Genomic DNA, 16,303 nt, shown 5'->3' on the forward strand with positions numbered 1-16,303 from the left:
GTTGAGGTTTGGGGGTTATAGATCTTTATTTCCTAAATATGTGCAATTTAGGGCTTATTGCATTCTCTGTCAACTAACATGCTTAGAAATGGTCTTTGAATAATTCTTTCTGAGGGTAGTGATGTGTAAAATATCTGAAATTTAGGTGGCTCTCTTTATTCTGCAAGAATCTTAAGACTTGACTATAAGATTCAGAGCAATGGTAAATGATTGTGCAATTATGTACCACACATAGTAAAATGGAATGGAATGTGTGGGCTAAAATCTAGCTCTAAATTCCCTTGCTAAGCTGTACTCTATAGTGGAACTTATTCTCAAAAGAGGTACCTCATTTGTAGAGCTCTACTACCTACACATGAAGTTTTCTCTAGGGTAAATATTGGAGCATTTTATTCCCATCAATTTATTCCCATCAAGGTTCTCATTAGGAGAGTCCTTATGGAGTCTTTAAAAATATTGTAATTATATAAGTTATCTTCATGTCTGAATGACCATAATAACTTGATACATTTTCTGGAAAACAGACTAAAACAAAAATACACAGAATTAGATGCTATTTTAAGAATTATCTTTCTTAGCTGGGCACAGTGGTGCATGTCTTAATCTCAGCAATTCAGGAAGCTGAGCCAAGAGGATCAACAGTTTGATGCCAACCTGGGCAACCTAGTAAGACTTCTCAAAATATAAAAATGGGCTGGGGATGTAGCTCAGTAGTAGAACATCCATGAGTTCAGTTCCAAGTTCTGAAAAAAAATTATTTTTCCTCATGTACAGAATAAACTGAAAATGAGGTATGGCTTCAAAAAGAAAATATTTTTAGATTACAAACAATTAAAAAGTAATATTTAGCACATGTCCAGGGCCAATACAATACACTAGTTGAGTATTGTTACATAGGTCATTGAATAGACCTATACATTGAATAGACAATCATTTCTTTTCTTCCTTTGTACAAGAGATTGAACCGAAGGGCACTTAACCAATGACCCATATTCCCAGCCCATTTTATTTTTTATCTTGAGCCAGGGTCTCACTAAGTTGCTTAGGGCTTTGCTAACTTGCTGAGGCTGGCTTTGAACTTTCGATTCTCCTGCTTCAGTCTCTGGAGCCACTGGGATTACAGGAATTTGCCACCACACCCTGCTGACAATCATTTCTATGACTCATCTGTATTTGCAGTGGGAAAACTTAAGAAAGTGTTTTTGTTTGAAAGTAAAACCCCCCTGCAATGCTCTAACTCAGCATCCAGCTCACTGAATTATACATCAAAACATAGTAGAGAAAACCAAGCAGAAAATGATGTCTCAAAAAGTTCAAAGGTAAGATTTTGCTTTGAAAATAGGTGTTGAAATCTATATTTCTAAAAGACTCACCAACACATTTACATGATTTATGATCAATTTTTTACAATTACTCAAGAGCAATATTTTTTTAATCTTTCAGCTTAAATTCAAGCATTGAACATATTTCAACAATCCAAAAGTGTTTTTGACCCAAGACCATTTTAGTCAACTGAACAGTTTCCAAAGTCATTAAATTCTATTTGATATAAAAAATAGTTTTTTTCCCCCTGACATATACTCACAAACTGTCTTTGGTGTTGCTTTACTGAGAGAGGCTAAACGGAATTTAGAAATATGTTCCCTCCATCACTTGTTAAAAATATTGTACTTTGGGGGCTGGAGATGTGGCTTAAGCGGTAGGGCGCTCGACTGGCATGTGTGCGGCTCCAGTTCCAGCCTCAGCACCACATACAAAGAAAGATGTTGTGTCCGCCGAAAACTAAAAAAAAAAAAAATATTAAAAATTCTCTCTCTTAAAAAAATGTATTTTGGCCTGGGATGGTGGGACACATCTGTAATCCCAGTGACTCTGGAGGCTGAGGCAGGAGGATTAGGAATTAAGAGCTGGCCTCACCAACAGTGAGACACTCAGCAACTCAGTGAGACCCTTTCCTAAATAAAATATAAAATAGGACTGAGGATGTTGCTTAGTGGTTAAGCATCCCTGGGTTCAATCCCCAGTACTAGAAAAAACACAAAACAACACAAAAATAAGTGTTGTATTTTTCCAGACACATTTCTCTGTTCAAAATAAATATACACCAAAAATCTCCTAAAATTATGGGATATTACAGCTTTTACTTTGTGCTGTAATCTATTTTTTCTTACCAAACTTTTCTCAGGTCATTTAGTGTTGAGACAAAATTCCATTATATGGATGTACCACAATTTATTCAATCATTTACCTGCAGGTAATCATTTAGTTTATATATAGTTTTCCCTCAGATGTTTCAATAAATATCTGTGTATATAATTTTGTGAATGACTGCTTTTTTATAGTATAATTTCTCAAAAGAAGGCTGTCCACTGACAGATGTGTGTTCAATTTTAATACACATCCATGCAATTTTGTATCACTTTGTAGTTCTGCCAGCAGTATTGATTGTGCCCATTTCCCTGCATCTTCACCAAAATGAATGCTGTCATTGTTAGGACCTTATACCAGTGTAATGAAAAACGGTATTACAGGCATACTTAAGATAAACTGCAGGTTTGGCTCCAGACCACAAAAGAGCCAGTCACATGAATGTTTTGGTTTCCCTATGCCTATAAGTTATGTTTATACTATAACGGGGTCTATAAATTGTGTAGTAGCATTGTATAAAAATGCATGAATCTTAAAACATTTCCAAAATCTCAAAAGTGTTAATAATTACCTGCTTCTTCAGTGAGTTGTAATTTTTTCACTGATAGAGTCTTGCCTTGAAGTCAATGGCTACTGACTGATCTCAGTAGCAGCTACTGTAGGCTAAGGTAGCTGTAGGAATTTTGGACTAAGTTGCTTAAGGCCTTGCTAAGTTGCTGAAGCTGGCTTTGAACTTGCAACACTATTGCCTCAGCCTCCTGAGATACTGGGATTAAAGGCAAGCGCTACCATATCTGACAGGAATTTCTTAAGACAAAAATAAAGTTTTCTGTGGAAATTAACTCTTTCTTTCATGAATGATTTCTGTTACATGTGATGCTGTTTGATAGTATTTTATCCACACTAGAACCTGGGGGTCAAAATAAGAGTCAATCCTCTCAGACCCTGCCACTGGCTCCATTAACTCAATTTGTATAATATTCAAATCCATTCTTATTTCATCAATGTTCATAGCATTTTCACCAGAATTGGATTCCACTTCAGGAAACCACTTTCCTCTTCTATAAGCAGCAACTTTTCATCTGTTAAATTTTACTATGAGACTGCAGCAATTCACTCACTTTTTTTTTTTTCCGGCTTCACTTCTAATTCTCTTGCTATTATTACCATACCTACAGTTACTTCCTCCACTGAAGTCTTGAAACACTTTCATGAGGTTTGGAATCCATTTCTAAACTCCTATTGATGTTGACATTTGACCTCTTATCACAAATATTCTAATGACACCTAAAACGGGGAAGACTTTTTTAGAAGATTCCCAATTTACTTTGCCCAGTCCAAATCCATTAGAGGAATCACTACCTGCGGAGGCTATAGTCTTACAAATGTGTTTTATAAAATAATAAGCCTTAAAAGTCAAAACTACTCCTTGATCCATGGCCACAGAATTAATATAGTGTTAGCAGGCATGAAAACAACATTAAAGCATTATACAACTCTGTCAGAGCTCCTAGGTAATTAGGTGCATAGTAGCAACATTTTGAAAAGACTTTTTTTTTTTTTCAGACCAGTAAATCTCAACAATGGGATTAATATATTCAGTAAATCATATTGTAAGCAGATGAGCTGTAGGCAGGCTTCCTTGTACCATTTATAGAGCATAGGCAGAGTAGATTTGGTATAATTTTTAAGGGTTCCATCTAGGATTTTCAGAATAGTAAATGAGCGCTGGCTTAAATTTAAAGCCACCAGTTGCATTATTCTTTAACAGGAAAATCAGGATGGGCTTTGAAGGCAAACATTTGATTTCTCCTCTTGCTTTTAAAGTTCTAGATGAAATCTTTTTTTCCAATATAAGGCTGTTTTTTCAACACTGCAAATCTGTTTAGTGAAGCCACCTTCATCAATCTTGGCAAAATGTTTTGGATAACTTGCTGCAGTTTCTATTATCAGCATTTGTGGCTTTGGTTTGCACTTTGCTAGAGATGGCTTCCTTAAAGTTCACAGAGCAACCCTTGCTGGTTTCAAACTTTTCTTTTGCAGCTTTCTCAACTCTCTGAGCCTTCATAAAATTGAAGTCTGGGCCTTGTTCATTAGATTTTGGTTTAGAGGAATGCTGTGGCTGGTTTGATCTTCTATTTAGAAAAACAACTTTCTCTGTATCAGTAATAAGGCTGTTTTACTTTCTTAAAATTCATGCGTTCACTCGAGTAGCACTTTTTATTTCCTTCATGAGGATTTTCTTCTGCATTCACAACTTGGATGTTTGGCACAAGTAGCTTAGCTATTGGGTTAGCTCCACTTTTTTTTTCATGCTTTCTTCAATAAGTTTAATAACTTTTAGCTTTTGACTTAAAGGAAAAGGTGAGTGACTGTTCCTTTAACACTAAAAAGGCCACTGCATGTTTACTTACTGACCTAATACTCTTGTGGCTCAGTGAACAGAGAGGCCTGAAGACAAGGAGAGAGACAAGGGAATAGAATTGGTAGAACATCAGAAGAAATGCATTTGTTGATTAAGTTTGCAGTCTTATATGTGTGTAGTTTGTAGTGTACCAAAACAATTATAATATTAACATCAAAGATTACTAATCACCATGATATAATAAAAAGTATGAAATATTACAAAATTACTAAAATGTGAGAGATGAATTGAACACAAATCATTAGAAAAATGACCTCAATAGTTTTGCTCAATGCACGCTTAACACAAAACTTTAGTTTGTAAAAATTTTTGCATACTATTTTCAAAGTGCAATAAAGTAATATATGCCTTTTCATTGTTGCTTTTCCCCCCTAACATTCTATTAACCACTAATGAGAATAAACACATTTTATGACTGTTAAATGTTTTCAATGTCCTGTTTGGGGAATACTTATTCACAGTTTGACCCTTCTCCAAAAAAATCGAGTTTATAATCCTGTTAAAACATCATTCCTGCCCTAAGTTTGTATAAGGCTTTTCTTTTAATGTGTAGCTTTGTATCATTTCAGTTGCTGAGACCAATTTGAGAAATTTCTGCAAAGTTTCTTTTATTAAGAAAAAAAATATTTTAAAAAAGTGGGTGGCCAAAATGGAGGATGAAGGTGACTATCTCATGGTGCTAGATAAGAAAAGTCCTACCTTCCAGAAAATAAGACTTGCAGTATTGTGAAATGTTAGAACCAAATTTTCATAAAACAGAATTAAACAATGTATTTTGAGTTCTCATTTCACATATATGGATAATAAAATTTTACATATACGTATGTCCCTTTTAACTATTTTTATTCCCATAGTTTTCTTTCCTTCTTCTTCTTTTCTTCTTCTTTTTTTTCCTTTTTCATACTGCAGTTTGAACACAGGGCCTTACACATTCAAGGTAACTGTTCTACCACTAAGCTACATCCCCAGCCCTCCCATCTTTCTTGATAAATGCTTTTCTATTAGATGAAAATGATTGTAGAAAAGGAAGAACAGGGTATTTGAGAAGGTTATTCAATCCTCCCTACATTAATCACATGTAAATATATAAATCCTCCATTTAAAAATGTCACATATTTAAAGTCAACTAAATTGGCACAAATATTACTTAAAACAATAGCATGCCAAAAAAGTCACTGCATGATTGTTTATTTAAAATATTATGACTCTGGTTATAAATACATATGGGCTTACATAATTTATGGTTATTCATATAAACCCTCAATTAAAATACTATTAATAGTTCATCCCCAATGCTTTTTGTTCTAATAAGCACAATAGTAAATTTTCTATCTCACTGAAAGTGTTTATAGCCTTTTGAATCTTGATTTGTGAAGAAATGACTGAAAAATAACTTATGCTTATCTACACCAAACAATAATATTGTTTGCAATGGTTGTCACAGATTTCTCCATGGCAAAATAGTAATATATTGTTATTGCACAATTTATAGGAACAGGTTTATAAACTCTCGCTACATAATAACAGTGTTTCACTGCAACTTGCTCAATACATTTAAAATTATGAAATACAATTTACAAAATCTTTAACAATATACTTTTATGATAAAAGTATCCTGAGGATATTACAAAATTCATTTTACCAGCCCTTCATTTCTTTGCTTTGACTGTTTAATTTCCAAGATAATAGTTGTCCATATCTCCTTACATAAAAATGCTCTTAATTTATAGTTCCTACTGAACAAAATAAATTTAAGCTAGATATTATACAGTTGTCCCTTAAACACTTAGTCCCCTTTGTCTCCTGTCTCATTGGTTAAAATCAAGTATTTATCAAGTTTTCTATAATTCTGAGTCAAAAAAAGGTATAGCATGAAACAAATAGGATTAGCATACATAAGTATAGTGCATTTTAAATATTTTGGTCATATCTTATAATAAAATAATGTATTTTGGCAAAAATAATAAAATAATAAGGTTTAGTTTATTTTCTATTAATGGTAGGTCTGGAGGGTATTTTACATTTGTAAATACTAATTTGACTCTTTTCACATTTATTTCTAAAAACACTGCTATAAGGTTTTCAGAATATTAAGATTAAAAAGCACCTAAAAATAAGAAATAAAGATAAAATTTAAGTAAAATTTCTGTAGATACTCAAATATCTTCTGACAAAATGATAAACTTTTAAGTGTTTTACATGTGCCAACACAGAATCTTTATTGCCTGCTAAGACTTACTTGACTCTATGTAATCTTTAAAATAATCTTAGAAGTCATCTGGAAATTTATCTGAAAATTAGAATGGAATTCAAAAAAATTTTCTTAAATGAAGAAAACAGTTGCAAAAAAAGTTATTATTCTGGTGGCAGTAGTTGTTATGGCACAAAACACATGAAAATATATGTAGTTTTTTCTTATATACATACAAATGAAGTTCAACTAAGATGTGTAAGATATATATATACACACATATACATACACACAAATACATCTACATACACACAATTTGGGGAAATTGATGAAAACTTAACATATGAGCCATTTGGCTTATTTATCATTTATGTTCCAATGACAGTTTTAAGAGATGTTATTGAGTTCTTACTCAAATATCAACCTATCATTAAGAGGAAGAGTCTGAGATGCATATGTCTGATAAAGGAAGTAAGAGTGTGGTGGATTAAGTGATGAGTTATTATGTGCAACTGCCATTACTTAAACGGTATTTTTACTCTCATTTCATGCAGAGAGATCTGCAGAAGAGTTTATCAACAATAAGAAAACAAAACTCCTTTAACTCTATGACATACTCACTACACCATACTATAAATATGTATTATTATAGCATTACTTACACATTCTACTTTAGGCAATATAATCTAATTCTGAATGATTCTGTTAATTTTTAAGGCATCAGTGCATCAAGGGCAAAGCTCCATAAAAGGAACATTAAAATAATAAAGCAATAGCTTATTTGTGGTATAGAGAATGATTACTGTACATGACATCTATTGGTAACTTCCACCAAACAGGTAATAAATTATACATCTTTTTTGTAAAAATATTACAGCATAAATTTCACATCATTTTTTAACACTTCATTTAAAGGGCTAAATTGATCTGGCAATATCCTCATTTTCATTGTTCCATCAGCTCCACAAGAGAAAATGTGATTTGCTGGTCCTGTCTCAATTTGCATCACTCCGGTTCCAATATTTCTAAAAATGGACTGCCGAGCATGTTCATTGATAAAAGTGTGGAGAAGACTGAAAGTAGAAAGACTCCAAATCTGAAAAACATTATGAACAAAATGAAAATTGGGTTGATAGTATCTTATAGTAAGGTGGTATTAATCCTGCATAGGAGATGAGAAAACCTAATTATATGAAGGTTAAGAGTACAATGCCACAGAAACTTTTAGTATTACAGAGACTAAAATATAAAAATTTTCTATTTCTTAGCCAAGCTTTTGCTCTCTAGATGTATAGTGGAATACTCCTGTTTTTGTACTACTGAGTACCTAGCTATCAGAATCCTGAAAAGAGGAAAACACCTAGAGGCTCTCCATCCTGGTTAAGCTATACTTTAACTACAAGACAAACATCAGCTCTTAAAACTTCAGAATACTTAGATTTTCTATTTTCAGCCTATATCAAAATAAATGTGTTTATTTCTAAAGCAAATTGTAAGTATTAGGGCTAGAATTGTGGCTCAGTGGCAGAGCGCTTGCCTCGCAATGTAAGAGCACTGGTTTCAATCCTCAGTACATGTAAAAATAAATAAACAAAATAAAGATATGTGTCCATGAGCAACTAAAAAATTTTTTTTAAAATTATAAGTATCTTCATTTATGTGAATTACTTATATGTTTTAGAACATCTATGTTATTTATTATTTTTACTTTTTTTCTTGATACTGGCAATTGAATTCAGGGGTACTCAACCACTAAGCCACATCCCCATCCCTATTTTGTGTTTTATTTAGAGACAGGGTCTCGCTGAGTTGCTTAACTTTTGCCGAGGCTGGCTTTCAATTCGTGATCCTCCTGCTGTAGCCTCCCAAGCTGTAGAACATCGATTTTAGATTTAGAAAACTAATTTATTTCCTGATTTTATTGTCATCATTAGGAAAAAAAAACTTTCAGAAATGTGTTAATTCATACTACTCTGTACATGAATTTATTAAATTATGGTTTCTGAATGCAATTTATATTTTTAATTTTTTACTTTGATTCTAAGAAAAACCTTTTCAAATTTCTATAGTTCTGTTTTTTTTCTAGCTGAGAATTATGAAAACTACCAGTTTTAATAATTAGAAGTCCATCTTATTGCACTAAATATGCTAATTGCTTAACGAATTCTAAAATACCAGATCCCTGGTGTAGGGTTGCTGACCACTTATTTTACATGGAGACTAGTCTAAACTGATTTATCCATTTCCAAATAGGGACACAGGACCCTCCAAAAAACCCCAGTAAGTATGTACTTTCCTGAACCTTGGACTTCACAACTGAGTATTTCTGCAATTTGTACTTTAATAAATCTCCTTAACATTTTTAACAAGGCTGCTTAAACATTTTAAACAACCTAAGTTTGAAAGGACAACTAGGCACAGGGCTTATCCAGGTACATTCAGAATTCTTCACTCAGGCACTGAGTGGTTGGATACTTTTATTATATTAAAAAAATGGGACAAATGTGGGATAAAAGAAAATGTCAGTATATTACTCAGTACATGAAAATTGAATCCAGTAAATTAAACAACTCAAGAATATAGAGGCAAGACTAGTTCTAATGTCTGAGATATGTTTATACTTGTAGAAAAGTTACTTCTTAAGCATGAGTTAAGCATATTTTAAGGCAATAAAAAAATTTCAAACGTAATTTATCAAAGGATTTCTTAAAACGTAATTAGCACTGTTGAAATAATACTACTATTACTTAAGACTGGTATTGTCAAAGTGATTAAAGACCTAAGATTTCTTAATTTTTTTTTTCATTTTGTAGATATTGTGGTATCAATCATGTTTACCTTTATATTGCCTTCTGCAGATCCTGTAACGAAGTACTCTTCAGTTGGATCAATAGCAATGGCTTTAACAGGGGAATCATGGCTCTGAAAAAGTTGCCTTTGTTGTCGTTGGTGAAGGTCAAATGCACATGTGAAACCTTTTCTGCCACCTGATATTAGTAGTTGATGTTTAGGAGCATATGCTAAAACTGTGGCTCCACTATCATGGCAGGTAAAAGCTGAAAGTTAAAAGAAAAATGTTAAAACCATTTAATAATATGGCTAAGATGGCATAAGACCAGATTTGCTTTCTTGCCTTAAACAATTTAAAAGCCAAATGAAATATAAGGAAAAGAAATGACTTGAGAGATTGGACATCATTGGGCATTCCCATCTCTGAAAGATGGGAAACAAGCCATACAACTGCCCCAGCTTATTTCCTAGAGAAAGTTTTCTGGCCATGGCACAATGAGAGGGAATCTATGTTGATCTGATCTAACCAGTCATAGTGGATGAATAGTACTCTATTATATAAAGTTTCCTCCTGGACATCCAATTGGAAAAATTGTCTCTAATTCTCACCTATTATACAAGGAAAGCTGCTAAAAAGTTAATGTACAAGCTTTTTATAGATATGCATTGTCATTTTTCTTGGGTATATATGCAACAGTATCCACAGCTGGGACATGCTAGGTATTTAACTTTATTATAAACTGCCAGTTTTCCTAAGTGGTTGTTTCATTATATACTTCTATCAGCAACATACTCGTAGAAAAGTTACTAGTTTCTCTGCCTCCTCGTCAACACTTAATATTCTCAAGTTAGTTAATTTTGGCCATTTGAGTATAGAGTGGCACCTTACAGCAAATTCAGAATGCATTTCCTTGATGATTATTTATGATGATCACCTTTAGCAAATTCAGCATGCATTTCCTTGATGATTATTTATGATGATCACCTTTTTGTATACTTATTTGCCATTCAGATATTGAAAAGAGGTTAATTTTAAAAAGTCCTGTATTCAGCATTTCTCTGATGGATTGTGTATTTAGTGATGTATCTGAAAACTCACCATCAAACCCATGAAACAGATTTTTTTTGCATGTGTTTAATTGTTTGCATTTTACATATAGGTCCTATGATCCATTCTGAATTAAATTTTGTAAAATGTGAGGTCTCCAGGTTCATTTTTTAAAACATCTCAACATTCAATTGTTCTAGTACTACTTGTTGAAAGAATTATTCTTTTTTCATTAAGTTGCCTTTCTGCTTTCATCAAAGTTCTGTCTACTGTGTATGTATGTCTGTTCCATGATCTAAGTAACTATTTAAGTTTTTTTTTTTTTTTTTAGTTGTTAATAGATGTTTATTTTATATACTGTGCTGAGAATTGAACACAGGGCCTCACACATGCTAGGTAAGTGTTTTGCTACCAAGCTACAACCCCAGCCCTAAGGAACTATTTTTACAGCAACTAACTTCAGTATATTGACCTTGTATTCTTGCTACATTCCCACATTAGTTCTAGAAGTTTCTTTTATAGACTGAAATTTTCTACAGAATCATGACATCTATAAATAAAGACAATTTTATTTTTCCCTTCCAATCTATATACTTTTTATTTCCTTTTCTTGTGTTACTGTTCAGACTTCCTGTACAATGCTGAATAGGAGTGGTGAGAGGGGACATAATACTAGGTATAATTGATTTTCATAATAATGACCTATGGCTATCAGATTCAAAATAAGGACAAATGCTTTTTATATTTTCTGTATCCTACTGTTCTGCATCAAGGTATCAGGTAGAGTTAATTATGTATATCTTTTTGCTTTCAAACCCTGATATCATGAGCAAAATAAACCTTAAAAGTTGTAAAACACATGATCTAGCTCAGTTGGTAGAGTGTTTGCCTTGCATGCAAAAGGCCTTGGGTTCAATCCCCAGCATCACGAAACAAACAAACAAACAAACAAACAACAACAACAAAAAAACCCAAAAACCCCCACAACTAAAAAACTTACCGTGGACTAAACTATTGGCAGGTGCTACGAGAGTATCCCACAAACATATGTTTCTGGAAAAAAAAAGATTACTTTTTGAGTGACACAGAAAATTAACAGAATAAAAAATAAGTATATCTCATGTAAATGAAATAACATATGACTCTCTCAAAGAATGTTCTTAAATTTATAAAAGTATCAAACACAAACCAATAAGTTTACATAATCGTTTTACAAAAAAACTAAAAACTATCATTTTTATTTTTTTATTTTTTTTTAAGAGAGAGTGAGAGAGTGAGAGAGAGAGAGAGAGTGAGAGAGAAAGAGAGAGAGAGAGAGAGAGAATTTTTAATATTTATTTTTTAGTTGGCGGACACAACATCTTTGTTGGTATATGGTGCTGAGGATCGAACCCAGGCCGCACGCATGCCAGGCGAGCGCGCTACCGCTTGAGCCACATCCCCAGCCCCAAAACTATCATTTTATAAAGCTGCGTAACTTTAGCTTAACAGGTAGTTACATTAATATCAAATAAAGGGTGAATATAGAAACTACTTTGATTATCAGGTGAAATGACAAACAAATGGCAAAAAGACACTGAACTTTCTTGAACACAAAGAAAAATTTCTGATATAAAGAGGCATCAATATATGTAAGGAATTTCTATGGAAGATAGGCTGAAGACTCTACAGTCCTAAAAATCAATTTCTAGTGAAAACTGAGGCCTTTCAGATAAATATAAAAAGCTCAGTAATCTCAGTGTGCCTTGACCTCAGAATTCAGTTGTTCTAGGTGAAAAGGAGAGAATTTAGCTTTTTGCAGAGGCGGGGTGAAGGGAAGTGGGCTGCTATGGATTAGATATTAGAAAACTGAGTCTTTTTGAGTCCTATTTTCTTGTTGTGAAAGTCATATCTATCTACCAAATAAGACCATGGTGGATTAACTAAGTTAACTAAATGACATGACCAATAAATGAGTCTATTTTTGTCTCAAGCTTTTTAAATCCATAGGAAATAATACAAAGTACAGCCTACTAATAACTGAATTATTTTCTCCCTAACTTTAAAAGTAGGACATTAAAAATGTTCTAAGTAATAATCTTTTTAATAAAAAAAAATACCTAAAGGCATAATTATTCTTGAGGCACAAGGACTTAGAGCAATAAAAAAAATCAGCTATACATATACAATTCAGTTTCAGCTATCATCTCTTACCGATTATCAGTTGAAAGACCAGCTGTGGCTATCAGAGAAGAGGAACTAACGAAGACAAAATCATTGGCTGTTTTGTTATGACACTGCCAAGTCTGGAATGGTTATAAACAATAAATGTTACTGTTGTCACTAAAAATTTCATAAACAGGTAAATTATTATTCAAAAAGTGATCATGTAGTTTATGGCTTTCTTAAATCTTTTTTTATCCTCTGAACTTTAGAAAGTTGTAAAAGTAGCCCAGAGAACTTTCACATATCCTTCTCTCAGATTCAGCAATTTTTAACATTTTATCACATTTTTTTTGTTTCTTATCTATCTATCTATTTCTCTCTCTTTTTGGTGCTGGAGATCAAACCCAGGATTTTGTGCATGGCAATTAAGTGTTCCACTACTGAGCTACACCCTCTAGACCTTCTACTCTTTCACAGATGCAGATACACATAGACACATGCACACTTTTCCTGCACCATTTAACTAGACTGTATGTCATGATACTTTATGAAGCCCTTCACTTTTCTCTTTTCCTGTGGTGCTAATGATTGAACCCAGTACATCATGCATGTTAGGCAAACACTCTAGCACTGAGCTACACTGTAAACCCAAGCCCTTCACTTTTGTTTGACCAAAACTTCAAAGGTAAACATAAGGATGTTAAACTTTAAATATTTCCTCTGGTATATTTAGTGAATTTTTCTGTCTTAGGAAAAGATAGAAACCAGAATTTTAGATTAGCTTTGAATTAACTTTTGTTAACCTGACATCACATATTTTTCAGAAATATTTAAACTTATAAAAAATTGTTCAAATCTATGAATAAAAATTACTAAATCACCAAAATAATGTAACCTAATCAACTGTCACTTGCTTACTTTCACTTAATATTGTATTCTAGCACTTAACCTTGAATGAATTACTGGAATCATAACTATATTCTTAACTTCTTCCAGATACGTATTGTTTACTTCTGTAAAGGGCTTTACTGAAGAATGTATTAAATATTAATACAGTGTTCTTTGAAGCCACAGAAGGTTAAGTCTATGTAGCACTGAATAGAGATACCTCAATATTTCATTTAAAAAGAGACAGACAAATGGGCCATGGGTTTAGCTCAGTGGCAGAGCACTAGTCTAGCATGTATGAGGCATGTGTTTATTCCCCAGAACACACCACACACACACACACACACACACACGCGCACACACACACACACACACGAAAAAAAAAAGGAGGGGAGATAGAAAAACAAGTTACAATATAATTTTTCTACTTTGTTTGTGGAGAAGCAGGACTGCAGGAAAAAATCAGGTGCACTGATATGACAATCATTCCATGTAGGTATGAAATCTACTGCAGCTTAATGAGTTAGAAAAGGGCTCCAATAATATATACATTGCATGGGTCTCTGGAGGTACCATTTAGTTCTGTACATATTAACTTTCCAAATTACCAGAGACAAAGGATTTTTATGTTTCACAGAACAATTTAAACATAATACAAGGACAGAAGCCTATATAAAGTGCCTGGGAGTACATAAAACTGCACAGATTTTACTTATTTCTTGAATATATCTTGTCTCAAATACATTCTTGGTTTCTTTAAAATAAAAATTCAAATTTATTATACAGGTAGGAAGTCTTGGCTTACCAGGTATGGCTTAGGCATGCTCCCAGTAACTGGACAACATTTCCAGTTTGTTTGATACAAACTTAAATATCCATCAGCATCAACTATTCCAAACTTGGAGAAAAAATATTTAAAAATTTTTAAATGTTTAATACAAAAGCACATATTTAAACTTATCTTAACTGTGACAGTCATACTTTTGCTTAAATATTAAACTGAAATACTGTTCAAAATTTTACTTCACCTATGCATGAATCTAGCTCAAAAACAACATTTAGCTTCTGCTTAAAAAATATACCAGGGTAGACAAAAAGGAAACAAACACCAGATACCCCTTTAATTATAGTAATCTAAAGCATCACCTATATATTCTCTATAAATACTCCAAAAAAGTACATTACTACTAAACTTATATATGACCAAGTTTAAATCATATGTAAGACAGAAAACATTTCTGAAAAGGAAAAAATAAGAACTTTCAGAAACATAAAACAAGGAAAACATGTTAAGAGTAGAAAGTGAAATAAGGATTGTCACATTAAAAGAATTCTACTACAGGAGCCTAGGAGTAATTATAATTAGGAAAACATTAACATAATTCAATAAAGGAGTACATAAAGATCTTCCAGGATGAGTAAGACAGCTAAAATATTTTTTATTTAGATTGTAAAAATTGTCTATGCTTATGTAAAGTATATAAGTAAAACACATGTTTATTTTGGACCCTTGTCCTCTCCTCCTTCCAGATCTAATACCTACTACAACCATTTGATGTTGTTTAAGATTTCTTTCTATGAATATTTAAACATTTACATACAGCATTTTAAAATAACAAATGGGATTGTAATATATAGTTCCACAGTTCCATTTTCATTTATTATATTTCCATGTCAAGACAAATCTAGCTCTGTGTTTTCCCCTTATAGTTTATAAAATATATATTGGAGAAAAGACAGCCTCTTCAACAAATGGTGCTGAGAAAACTGGAAATCGATATGCAGCTAAATGGAACTAAGCCCCTATCTCTCACCATGCACAAAACTCTGAACTCAAAGTGGATCCAGAACCTAGGAATTGATCCAGAGGCCCTGCACTTAACTGAAGAAAAAGTAGGCCCAAATCTTTACCATGTCAGATTAGGCCCAGACTTCCTTAATAAGACTCCTATAGTACAAGAAATAAATTAAAAAATCAACAAATGGGATGGATTCAAACTGAAAAGCTTCTTCTCAGAAAAACAACTAATCAGCGAGGTGAATAGAGAGCCTACAGAATGGGAGCAAATTTTTTACCACATGCCCATCATCTAGGAAATATATAAAACTTAACACCAAAAAAACAAATAAAATAAGCCAATCAACAAAGGGCCAAGGAACTGAACACTTTTCAGAAGATAATATACAATCAATCAGATATGCCTTTTCATAACTATGTGATAGATATTCAGAAATGGGAAGGCTTGGTCAAAAATTGTCATTTAAAATTGAGAGATGAAGGCAAAATTAAATCCTAAGTTGAAATATGAATTCACACCAATTTTTTTCTTAGGTAACACTAAATAGTATTAAAATTTGAAATATTTGACAATTTTGTACAAAAAACCCTTTAATTTTGAGTTCAATTATTAGTGAAGGTTATTGACTATGCACAGACTTTTCATAAATTATTCCTATTGTTAGTCTATATCTCTAATAAATTATTGGTCCATTAAAAATTAATAGGGCTAAAATTAGGAATATTAACCCATAGTTTCTACAGGTATTTTACAAGTTTTCCAGGATTTATATTTCTTAATTTTTTCTATTTTCTGAATAAATAAAGTATGTTCTTCAGAGAGAGGACACATGTATTATTAGTCATCAACTTTGATAGTTTGGATAGACT

The 16,303-nt window shown here is 32.6% G+C and overlaps 1 protein-coding gene and 1 non-coding gene across 6 annotated transcripts in view; one reads left to right on the forward strand and one right to left on the reverse strand.

The window, feature by feature from the left end:
- Positions 1-5,744: 5,744 nt before the first annotated feature.
- Dmxl1 (Dmx like 1) overlaps positions 5,745-16,303 on the reverse strand; it is a 163,450-nt gene continuing 152,891 nt past the window's right edge. For all 5 annotated transcript variants that reach the window (XM_040273548.2, XM_040273549.2, XM_040273547.2 and 2 more), the window contains 5 exons: positions 14,441-14,533; positions 12,796-12,887; positions 11,603-11,655; positions 9,603-9,820; positions 5,745-7,860 (listed from right to left, as the gene is read on the reverse strand). In XM_040273548.2, coding sequence (XP_040129482.1) covers positions 7,636-7,860; positions 9,603-9,820; positions 11,603-11,655; positions 12,796-12,887; positions 14,441-14,533 — 681 coding nt within the window. In that variant the 3' untranslated portion in view covers positions 5,745-7,635. The remainder of the gene's footprint in view (positions 7,861-9,602; positions 9,821-11,602; positions 11,656-12,795; positions 12,888-14,440; positions 14,534-16,303) is intronic.
- Trnaa-ugc (transfer RNA alanine (anticodon UGC)) lies at positions 11,461-11,533 on the forward strand. Its single transcript has one exon. It is a non-coding gene; the product is annotated as a tRNA-Ala (tRNA).

The sequence above is a fragment of the Ictidomys tridecemlineatus genome, chromosome 1 (genome assembly GCF_052094955.1).
Source record: "Ictidomys tridecemlineatus isolate mIctTri1 chromosome 1, mIctTri1.hap1, whole genome shotgun sequence".
Classification (NCBI taxonomy): domain Eukaryota; kingdom Metazoa; phylum Chordata; class Mammalia; order Rodentia; family Sciuridae; genus Ictidomys; species Ictidomys tridecemlineatus.